This window comes from Meriones unguiculatus, chromosome 15 (genome assembly GCF_030254825.1).
Source record: "Meriones unguiculatus strain TT.TT164.6M chromosome 15, Bangor_MerUng_6.1, whole genome shotgun sequence".
NCBI lineage: Eukaryota > Metazoa > Chordata > Mammalia > Rodentia > Muridae > Meriones > Meriones unguiculatus.
Window position 1 is genome coordinate 62,141,617 of NC_083362.1, and position 10,534 is coordinate 62,152,150.

General features: G+C 53.9%; 1 protein-coding gene across 6 annotated transcripts; it reads left to right on the forward strand.

The window, feature by feature from the left end:
* The first annotated feature begins 144 nt into the window (after positions 1-144).
* On the forward strand, positions 145-7,246 carry Gmppa (GDP-mannose pyrophosphorylase A). 6 transcript variants are annotated; one of them, XM_021626266.2, is made up of 13 exons: positions 145-249; positions 1,027-1,087; positions 1,189-1,286; positions 2,526-2,629; positions 2,879-3,065; positions 3,353-3,412; positions 4,459-4,589; positions 5,543-5,671; positions 5,793-5,890; positions 6,044-6,090; positions 6,246-6,338; positions 6,512-6,680; positions 6,982-7,246. In XM_021626266.2, exons 2-13 carry the CDS (start codon positions 1,048-1,050, stop codon positions 7,080-7,082), a joined length of 1,257 nt encoding a protein of 418 aa, XP_021481941.2. In that variant the 5' UTR covers positions 145-249; positions 1,027-1,047; the 3' UTR covers positions 7,083-7,246. The 6 variants fall into 6 exon arrangements, with proteins under 6 accessions (XP_021481941.2, XP_021481955.2, XP_021481948.2 ...); XM_021626280.2 differs by having other exon boundaries at positions 196-234; XM_021626273.2 differs by having other exon boundaries at positions 204-271.
* The last annotated feature ends 3,288 nt before the right edge of the window (positions 7,247-10,534 follow it).

Sequence of the window (10,534 nt, forward strand, 5' to 3'; positions counted from 1 at the left end):
CAGGCCTGATTTCTTAGTCCCGACCTTCACTCGTCTCTCTCTTCTCATTTAAGCCACCCCTCGACCCCTTGACCAAAATCCAGGTTTCCAGCACGCTTCCCAGCTGTCTGACAAAGTTGGAGAGACGACTTTTCCAAAACTACAATTCCCGGCAGCCCCTGCGAAGGAGCTCTCGCGAGGTGTAAGGAGACACGTACGCGGAAGGAGCAAGCAGTAGCAGGCGGCAGAGCTGGCGTAAGGGAGCTAGTGGTAAAAGACCAACTTGGTGGAGGTTTGCCGGGCAGGGTAGGGGTATGGGACCGACTCTAGACGTAGAGAGGGCTCAGAGGTCCTGTCTTGCTCTCCTCATGCCCATGCTTGTGCTGCTTCCATAACCCATAGCTATGAGAAGCTAACGTTTATTGGACATACTCAGTTGTGAGATCCAGAGGGTCCAGCAATCAATCCTTGGGCACCAGTTGTCATTAGGCGCGCTGCTGGAGTTAGTAGGCTCAGCGTTTGGCATGTCAAGGGAACCTGTCTTTTGATTCGAGCTTTAGCACATGCAGGTAGTCGTAAGATTCACATTCAGCACCTAGCGGTGTTAGGACTAACACTAATCAAATGCAGATTAGTGTTCGGTACTCGGGGCTCATCCTTAGGAATGAAATTAATACCTAGAGCTAACTAGAGGTTTGTGCTTTCATATTGACCGCTGGATTTCGGAGCTGAACGTCTAGAAAGAGGATGCAGGTGTTGCCAACCATTAGGATGGAGGTTTCCGGTTTTTGAGGTTTGGGGTCAGAGAAGGGGTCCGTTGAGTTCCGAATTTAGAGACTTTGTTCATGGCCAAAGGGGAGTCGTTAGAGATAAAAGGGTGGGGTGCGGGCTTTTGAAGCCAACTGAGTTCTGGATTGGGATGAAATTTGTGTTGGTGTTCCCAGGGAGGAACTGTACTGAACTTTTGAGTTTACATCCTAGGAAAGAGCTGTGTGTTGCAATTTGGGGTATGAGATCTGAGTGTAAATTCTTCTCTTGGGGTTTGAGGTTTAGGTAGCAGCCTCCATCATGCTCAAAGCTGTGATCCTCATTGGAGGCCCTCAAAAGGGTGAGAAGCTGGGGAATGGGGGGGGGGGGGGAGGCTGGAGAGTAAGTGGAGTTGAGGCAGAAGGAAGTAGGAGGCTAAAATGTTTTTCTGTCCTCTCTCAGGGACTCGCTTCAGGCCTCTGTCTTTTGAGGTGCCCAAACCACTGTTTCCTGTGGCAGGCGTCCCTATGATCCAGCACCATATAGAAGCCTGTGCTCAGGTAACCCTGTGGGTTTACCTCTCATTCTATATGCCCTGCTCATTTCCTTCATGGTGTATGTCTTCCATTTCCCAGCCATGGTCTTTTCCCACCAAGTGTAACTCCAGGGGCTTTCATTCACAGATGTCTGTGTGAATGGCACTTCTTCAGGTTGTGTGCTGCAGCTAACCCTGTTGTCTTCCCTGCCTCCTGCCGCTCAGATCTTACACCTAGTTTTACAGTATGGAATGTGAAGTCAGGCAGGGATCTTAAAAGATAGTTAGGGCTATAGCACGGGATCCCTTATCAATAATAAAGAGCAGAGCCCATGCTGTTGCTTGTTTCTTTATTGCTTTGTTATTGGGATAGGAAAGGTTTGAGTTTGAGTCCAGTCTTCCTGCTGAGACCCAGAGCAACCAAAGTTTCAACTTCCTTTGAGCTCTGTTTTGTTTTTGTTTTTTTTTTTTTTTTTTTAATCTGTAGAGACTAGACTTCCTTGTAGAGTGTCCAAGCTGTAAAATGCCTAATTCAATGCACACCCTCATCTCGTGCTGGTATCAGATGTAGAATAACATATAATGAGAGGTAGTTCAATTGGAACAGTGCTTGTTTGAACAAATATGAGGACACGGGTTCAATCCCCATCACCTTTAAAAAGAGCCAGTCATGGTGATTGTAGTTCCAGCACTGAGGAGATAGAGACAGGCAGATCACTGGGGCTTACTGGCCAGCCAGTCTAGCCTAATCATTAGGTTCCAAACCTTGACTCAAAAATGCAAGGTGGACTGCCCCTGAAGAAAAAAACCTAAGATTGACCTTTGGCCTCCACGTGGATACATACACATGGGTCATATGTACCCATATATACATGCACACACATACCTGAGCTGTAGATATAGCTCAGAGATAGAGCACTTGTCTAGCATGTGTGAGGTCTTGGGTTCAATACCCGGTACTGAGAGAGAAAGAGAGGGGCACAAAGAAGGAAAGGCAGAAAAGATGGCTGGATTATATATCATTGTGCCTTGGCAGACAAGGTTGTTCCAGTCCAGGTGCATGAGAGACCATCAAAAATGAAAAGGTCTGGCCTGAGAGATCTTCTGACTTCCTCATTGTCTAAAGGAAAAGCAGGCCAGAATGGTGGTTACCCAAGATACCCAGCTGAAGCTGAACTTGCATTCTCTAGACTTCTGGACCAGGGCCACGATCCTCCCAATTTCCCATCAGATTTTTTTCTCCCAATCTCTTCCCTTATCCTAGGTCCCTGGGATGCAGGAGATTCTACTCATTGGCTTCTACCAGCCCGATGAGGTCCTCACTCAGTTCCTAGAAGCTGCCCAGCAAGAGTTTAACCTTCCAGTCAGGTATTTGAATGACTACATATATGGGTCTGAGTATCAAAGTTCTTGGGAATGGGTTGAGTCAGTATTCACCAGGGTCCACCCCACACCCATGAGATTCTTATCTCAGGCATCAGAATTGCTTAATATGAGGTTGCCTTGCAAGGCCTTGGCCAGAAGTACTTCTGACAAGAGCAGAGATGTCGGGGGAGGGTGTGTCAAGGGCCCTGGCTCCTAGTGTCTCATTGAGCTGGCTGGGGTCCCCGGGGACAGGTACCTGCAGGAGTTTGCTCCCCTCGGCACAGGAGGTGGTCTCTACCATTTTCGGGACCAGATCCTGGCTGGGGCACCTGAGGCGTTCTTCGTGCTCAATGCTGATGTCTGCTCTGACTTCCCTCTGAACGCTATGTTGGATACTCACAGGCGCCAGCGCCACCCCTTCTTGCTCCTAGGCACCACAGTGAGTGCTGGGAGGGCCGGCGGCCCGGAGAGGCTGGGACCACTCTACGTCTTGGAGCTGGAATGGGTGTTGGGAGGGAGATGCGCTGCCCCAACTGTAACATGAGGTGTCATTGGCAACCCTGAGCCCTTTGGTTGCTGGGAAGTGGGGAGAGGGGGGGAAGCTGTCAGCTCTCGGCTCTTCTGAAGCGCGCCAGGTGCTAGAGGGGAAGGAAAGAACGGAAAAGAAAACAGCCTCGGCTGCCCTGGAGGAGGCAGGTCACTGTCTTGGATATGTCTGTCTCTCAGGCTAACAGGACGCAGTCCCTCAACTACGGCTGCATCGTTGAGAACCCACAGACACATGAGGTGAGAGGTGGGTGGGGGCTAGGTGCCACGCCGTAAGATCAACCCCATACCCTACACCTGTAAAGAAAGCCAAGAATACTTTCTGGTGGGACCCCTCATGTCAAACAGATAGGACAATATGTGTGCCATCCCCCCTACCCCTCCCTGGTGAATCATCTTGTGGCCCTTTAAGAGAGAATGACAGGGGGAAGGGGTAGCAGTTCATTTCTGTGTGTATAATGTTTTAATAAATAGAAGCAGGGGTCGCTATGGAACACAGAGGAGAGGCCCAGCTATAGCCTGAGGTGGGGGTGGGACTTCCTTCAGGAAACAGGATGGGCTCAGTTCAGCTTGTGGTAATGAAGGAGACTGAAGGTTTTGCAGGCAGAGAGAACAGTTTGTGCAAAGACAGGCAGGAAGTAGCATAGCGACCCATAATTATTGAGGTAGAAGCATAGGTGCTAAGGCTAGAGGGGCCCTGTTTGTGAAAATCCCTGCCCCTGAGTCTCGCAGACTTTGACACACAAACCATTTTACTTGTTCAAAGTTTAATATATATAAAACATAACATGAAATGTACATATGCTTACATATATATACAGTTTGGGGCAGGCACCAGCTAGACATGAAAGAAACAGAAGCACAGAACACATTCTTTGCATCTCAGGAGACCTCAGTCTAGCAGGAAAGACAAGCCAAAAGCCAGTCCTTGGAAATGGCACAGTGGCCTGGATGAGGTATGACCAGAGGTCAGGTCTGAAAAGCCAAGTGAGGCTAGAAGGAAAGGGCTGAGGAGCAACAATGTCAACTGGCCGTCAAACCGGGTTTTCCAGAGGAGGAGGTGGGAAAGGACGCCTCAGTGGCCAGAGTTGTGTTCCTAGATTGCTAGGAGTTAGGCAAGATGGAGGAGGTAGCCGCCTAGGGATGTGAAGCCAGGGAGGGGCTAGGTGTGAGCCCCCCCTTAGGAATCGTCCCCACAGTAGAAGGGCCTAGGGATGATTTAGTGTGAGCTTGCACTGGTGGGGATGGTCTGCCCTCCACTACGAACTCTGCCTTCACTTCCGTAGGTCCTACACTATGTGGAGAAACCCAGCACCTTCATCAGTGACATCATCAACTGTGGCATCTACCTTTTTTCCCCAGAAGCCCTGAAGCCTCTTCGGGATGTTTTCCAGCGTAATCAGCAGGATGGGCAACTGTGAGGCAGGCTCCATGACCCCGTGGCCCACCCCCAGGCATCCCAGTCCCATACCCGTGGCCCCTGCCAGGCTTTGCAGGTTCCATGTCACCCCAAGCACCCTCTTTCTCCCTTTGTCCTTTCCCACTGTCATCGGCAGCCAGCCTCCCTAAGCCCCTCCCCTCTTAACCTCATTCTGTCCCTCTTCCTTATACACCCCATCTCCTCCTCTGTCACTGCCTGCCCATTCTCCTTCTGGTCCGTTTCTCTCCAACCTTGGGTGTCCCAGAGACATCTTTGAGAACAGACGGTAACACACACTTGGGTGCACATGGGCTCAAGTGCAGACATGCATGCACACGCACACGAACACACACATACTTACGCTCAGCACACTCTCTTCCACCCGCACTCAGGCTGCCCAGAGCCATGCTTGCAAACATAGTCGGGTTTGTCCCTCCTGAGCCTGGAAGCTGGCTACCGTGTTTCCCCCTCCCCACCCAGCTCCCATCTCATGCCTCATTCATTTGCTGACAACCATTTCTCACTCCACCGTGTCTCTGCTTCTCTCCGTCTCTCCTGCCTTCTCTGTCTCTGTTTCTGCTGAGCTGGCATCTCTACCATCTCTTTCCCCCCTCTCTCTGTGACTGTCTCTGCCCTCACCAGCTGCCTTGCTCTGGGGTGAGTTTGGGGTTTTTTTGTGTGCGTGTGAGGGAGGGTGACCAGACGGGTGAATGGGGGGAGGGTGGGCACGAGCAGGGACAGGAGGGGTGGGGTCTAGGCCTGGGGCTCCCCAGTGAATCAGTCAATCAAGGGGAGTAGAAGAGGTGCCTAGGATTTGAATAGACCTTGGTAGAGGAGCCAAACTAGAGGAGGGCTTGGAGAGGTGTCAAAAACCCCTTCAGTTCCTTCCTGGAGAGACAACATACTTGGGTTCAGCTAGGGACCTGATGTCTCCTCCTTTTCCTGGCCAGGGAGGATGGCTCATGGCCTGGGGCAGGGACCATCCGACTGGAGCAGGATGTGTTCTCAGCCCTGGCTGGGCAAGGCCAAATCTATGTGCACCTCACCGATGGTATCTGGAGCCAGATCAAGTCTGCAGGGTATGTGTAGGCTGGGGAAAGCCTGTGCCACTGCCCTTGAGGGTCTCAAGAATGTGGCATTGGGGTGGTAGGCACAGGCCCTACTGGACCTTGAGCGGCCCCTCCCCATTTTGGCCCCTAGCTCAGCCCTCTATGCCTCCCGCCTCTATCTGAGCCGATACCAGATCACTCACCCAGAACGGCTGGCCAAACACACTCCTGGGGGCCCACGAATCAGAGGTACACACCCCGCCCATTATTACTCTTTACTCTCCCACACCCTTGGGCCTACACTCTTCACCTCAGGTGTGGAAGCGAAGGCTCAGTCTCTTCCCCGCCCTATCCAGATGTGTTTTGGGGTATCTGCCCCCAGTTTGTTTCTTCTGCTTCTAGGAAATGTTTACATCCATCCAACTGCTAAAGTGGCCCCATCAGCTGTGGTAAGCTGTGGTCCCAACCTCAGGGAGAGGCTGGTGGGATTGGTGGGGGTACCCAGGGACTGCGCTCGGGTGCTGGTCTGTCTCCCTGCTTTTGTGCGGCCGTGAGCATCCCCCCAAGTCCCTCCACTCTCACGGTATGATGATCCTCTCCGCAGCTGGGCCCCAATGTCTCCATTGGGAAGGGGGTAACAGTAGGTGATGGTGTGCGTCTACGAGAGAGCATTGTCCTCCATGGAGCCACTTTGCAGGTAGGAACCAGGCACACAGTAGTGTGTGGTACCCAAAAGGCTGACGGGGAGGACCCAGGTATGCCTCCCAGAGCAAGAAGGGGGAGCCCCCACCCCTAGACTCTGCATCTTCCTTCTACACCTTCTTGTGCCTTTTTTCTACTCTCCTCACCTTGAACCATTCTGTTTGACAGGAGCACACCTGTGTCCTTCACAGCATTGTGGGCTGGGGGAGCACTGTGGGGCGCTGGTCTCGTGTAGAGGGCACTCCCAATGACCCCAATCCCAATGACCCCCGAGCTCGCATGGACAGTGAGAGCCTCTTCAAGGATGGAAAGCTACTTCCTGCCATCACTATCCTGGGTATGATTTGTGAGGGGTTAGGGGTAAGGGCTGGGAAGCCCCACAGGTGATGGCTGGAGTCCCCAGGGAACATTTGTTCTTGTATGGATCGCATTCTTGCGGGCGGGTGCACACACGTGTTATTCCTTAAGCAAATATTTACCAAGATCCTGCCATGTACCCAGCCCAAGTATATCACGGAGGGATGAGGCCTGGGGCACATACGGGCAAGGAGGGCTTCCTTGATGGCTTAGCCATGGCCTCAACTCCGTACTCCATCACCTCTCATGACCTGCTCCTGGTGCCCTCGTCCATGCTTCAGGCTGCCGAGTCCGGATCCCTGCCGAGGTGCTCATCTTGAATTCGATTGTTCTGCCACACAAGGAGCTGAGTCGAAGCTTCACCAACCAAATCATCTTGTGAGGGTGCTGCCAAAAAGCCCCCAGGACTCCTGCCCACTCTCCTTTGGGCTGCTGCCTGCCTGGCCAGCTTTGACCTGATGAAGCCACCTTGTGGGGAGACAGGTGTGTGGCCATGGACACCTGGCTTCCCTCCCCGCTCCCAAATAAACCCCTATGAACCTTGGAGCCAGCCTGGACTCGGCTTGAGCCTGGGCTGGGGGTGGAGGTACAGAGGGGCAGCTGAGTCAGGCCCCCCCACATTAGCATTTAAATTGGAGTCGTTGCTGCTGGCTCATGAATAATGAATCCAGAGTCTTGGTAAATCTCCCCCTTCCCACCGCCTCAGCCTTCTGCACTGGCTGCTATAGAGGAAGGCCCTCCAGGCTCCCTAGCCTGCTGGCCCCCACGACCTTGCCCTGCTTGCCTGCCTCCGTGGGCCTGGCTTTATAGAAAGCGGAGAGAAAGCTGAAGGATTTCAGCGGGCACGCTTGCTGGGAGGCTTGGACCCAGGCTGAACACCCAGCAGCCTGCTCTCCTTAGCTTCGTGCCAAGACCCAGCCCTGGCCTGTTTAACGCTTTGCCAGCTCCATCTGCTCCCAGCCTGGCTTTGGGGAGTTGGGGGTTTTGCCCCTACCTCGGGGTCTTCCAGGATCTGTCTCACTCCTGGCAGAGGTCTCTGGTCTAGAAGAAGCCCCTTTACCTCTTGGCAGCCTGATACCTTTGACAGTTCATAGCCCTGCTCTCTGCACATCTCCATGTTTGCCCATGACCCCAGTGTGCCCCTCTTGGCACCCCCCTTTCCACAGCTGTGGGTGCTGAGTTTAGTTGCCAGATGAGCTGGTAATGATCGTAATCTGCTAATTGAGAGGAATCTAATTACCCGAAGAGAATAGGGGGGCAGGGTTTGGGTGGGAGACAGGAGGGGGTCCTGGCAGCCGGCTTGGGTGTCAGGCAGCAGGGTATTGGGACCCTGTTGTCAACACCAGGGTCAGGGACAGAGCCCAGGATTTCATAGCTTCCTAGGCAGGCAGTTAGAAAGATGTATGGGAGCTAGACCAAGGCTTACCTGGGGACTGGCCCAGATACGACCTCCCACGTCATGGGGGCTGTGTGAGAGCCACGGGAGATGGCCCAAGGTCTTAGCAGTCCTAACCTGTAACCTGCTTCTCCACAGCCCCTTTCCCTGGTTTCTCCTCAACTTGCCTCCAGCCCAGACCTGTCATCTCTGCCACCGTCAGCAGAGTTGCAGGCTCACTCAGCCTGGGGTCACCTCCCTAAGGAAGGGGCTAGGAGAGGGTTGAACCACAAGGCCAGGCTATGGGTCCTCTTCCTCTCCTCCCCCTACCCTGACCCTCTGTTCCAAGTGGTTGGCAGAGGCCATGGCAGCTCCATCATAAATATGATAATTTAATTATTTTCTCAGCAAAACACCGTGAAATCCAATAAGTCTGTGTCAGGCCCTGGCCCCCGGGACCCCCCTCCTAGACCCAGTGCGGGTGGAAACATAATGGCAAGAGGCTCTAGAATTGGAAAGGGTCAATGTTTGAAGGTGGGATGGGCCAGGGAAGCTGAAACCTTCAAAACCTTCCCCAGGCTGAGGGGATCACATGTGCAGAGTGTCTTAAGGGTGAGGGGTGATGTCCCCATTCCTCCTGAGCATCAGTCTTTTGCACTGGGAGAAGCCAAAACCTCATATGTCGGGGGGGGGGCAGCTCACAGCCGATGATGTGGGAACACTCAGAGAGGTAGCAGGGAGGCCCCCATGTCTGCTCCTCTGGAGCCCTGCACCCAACCTTCATTGGCCTCCTGGAGGTAATAGATGTAGGAGGGTACTGGCTCAGGGGTGGATTTGAGAAGGGAGAAACCAGAAGGAACTGGGTGGGAAGTGGGGGGATGGGGGGATGATCAGGGGGAGGGATGCGGGGGAGGGGTGTGCTCCTGCCATTAGTGCTTTTTTTTTTTTTCCCCCAGTTTCCATAAAAAGATTATTCTGTAAAATCAATGAAGGGGAGCGAGCTGGGGCCCGGGGAGGGGGGGGTGGGTCTCTGGCATCAAGCTGGATGGGGCGACAGGGGAGGAGAGCTGAGGATAGGGACTGAGTATAGAGAACATTTTGGATGTGCTTCAGGAGCAAGCATGCCAAGAACACTGGCTGGGGTGGGGGGACTGGTCAGAGTGGGGCTGGGGAAGGCAGTTCTCTCGTTCATGTCCTGCTGGGGTTGCTCAGGGCCCAATCCTACCTCTATCTCAGTCCTTCCCCCTGGCACTTAGCAGCCATTATGGGGGAGCAGATTGCAGCCCCCTCCCCCTCTCTGGGAAGCGAGCACAGCTGGGGCCCGCCACATCTGCCGCATCAGCACGGAACACAGCTGGGTGTGCCCAGAGCCATGCTCCCCAAAACACAAAGGGGGCGGAAACCAAGGGGAGTCCAGACCCCTGAGATCGGCACGCTGACACCTCTGCCAACAGACACTCCTCAAAGTGAAGCGACACCCACCAACACACGCTCCCTGTGTGCAGAGACTGAGAACTGGCAAACACGCAATTACCCAGCCCCGCCTGCCACCCCCGCTCTGCTCTCGCAGCCCCCTCTCTTTCCCTTTCTTCCCACTAAGGCTGCCTTCTGTCACCAAGGCCATCTCTGAATTGTCCTAGGCTAGGTCTGTGGGAGCAAGGGGTTTCATTGGCACCAAGAGCACCCTTCTAGTAGGTTAAGGGATGGTGAGGGATGCCTCGTGAGCCCAACCTGGGAGCAACTTATTCTTCTTCCAAGATCGCAACCCTCCCCGTAAGGAGGCCGACCCCAGACAGGTGGGATCTCCATGCCAGTGGACCTAGTACCAATGACCAATTCCTGTGACTCTCCTGCGATCCACCAGCCACCACAAGGAGGCGCTGTGTGCTCTCAGTATCCCCAGACCTGTTCTGAGCAGCTCCTGGGGCCAGCCTCTGCCAACCCTATTATCCAGCAGTCCCCTACCCTCCTCAATTCATCGCTTGGCTTAGCCCTGCCACCCCGGGCGGGTGTGGGGTGTAGGACCGTCGGTGACAGGAAAGTCCTCCTTCCCAGAAGCGATGATCAAGAGTTTCTTCTTTCTCCTTTCCTAGTTAATAGCCCCTGATTAAACCTGCCTCCTCAAAGATCTCATTTCCCTGCTCGTCTCCTTGGCCGGGTGTCTTGCCCTCAGCCCTCTCCTTGCTGCCCCCTCCCATCATCCCACACGGCGCCCTCCTCCACCACCACCCCCCATGCCCCTCGGAGCTTTAATCCCTCCTGCTGCCGTGCCGGCCTTATCTGTTCCCAGCAGCTTTCACTGCTGCAAAGCCCTCTCCCCCTCCTTCTCTGGATCTTCTCTCTCTCCTTCCTGCTCCCTCTGCTCTCTGACCAGCGCCACCTCCTGCCTAGCCTCTCTTGTCACTCAGCCACCCCATCTTGGGCCCCCTGTCTGTCACCAGATTAGTGCCTAACGGCCC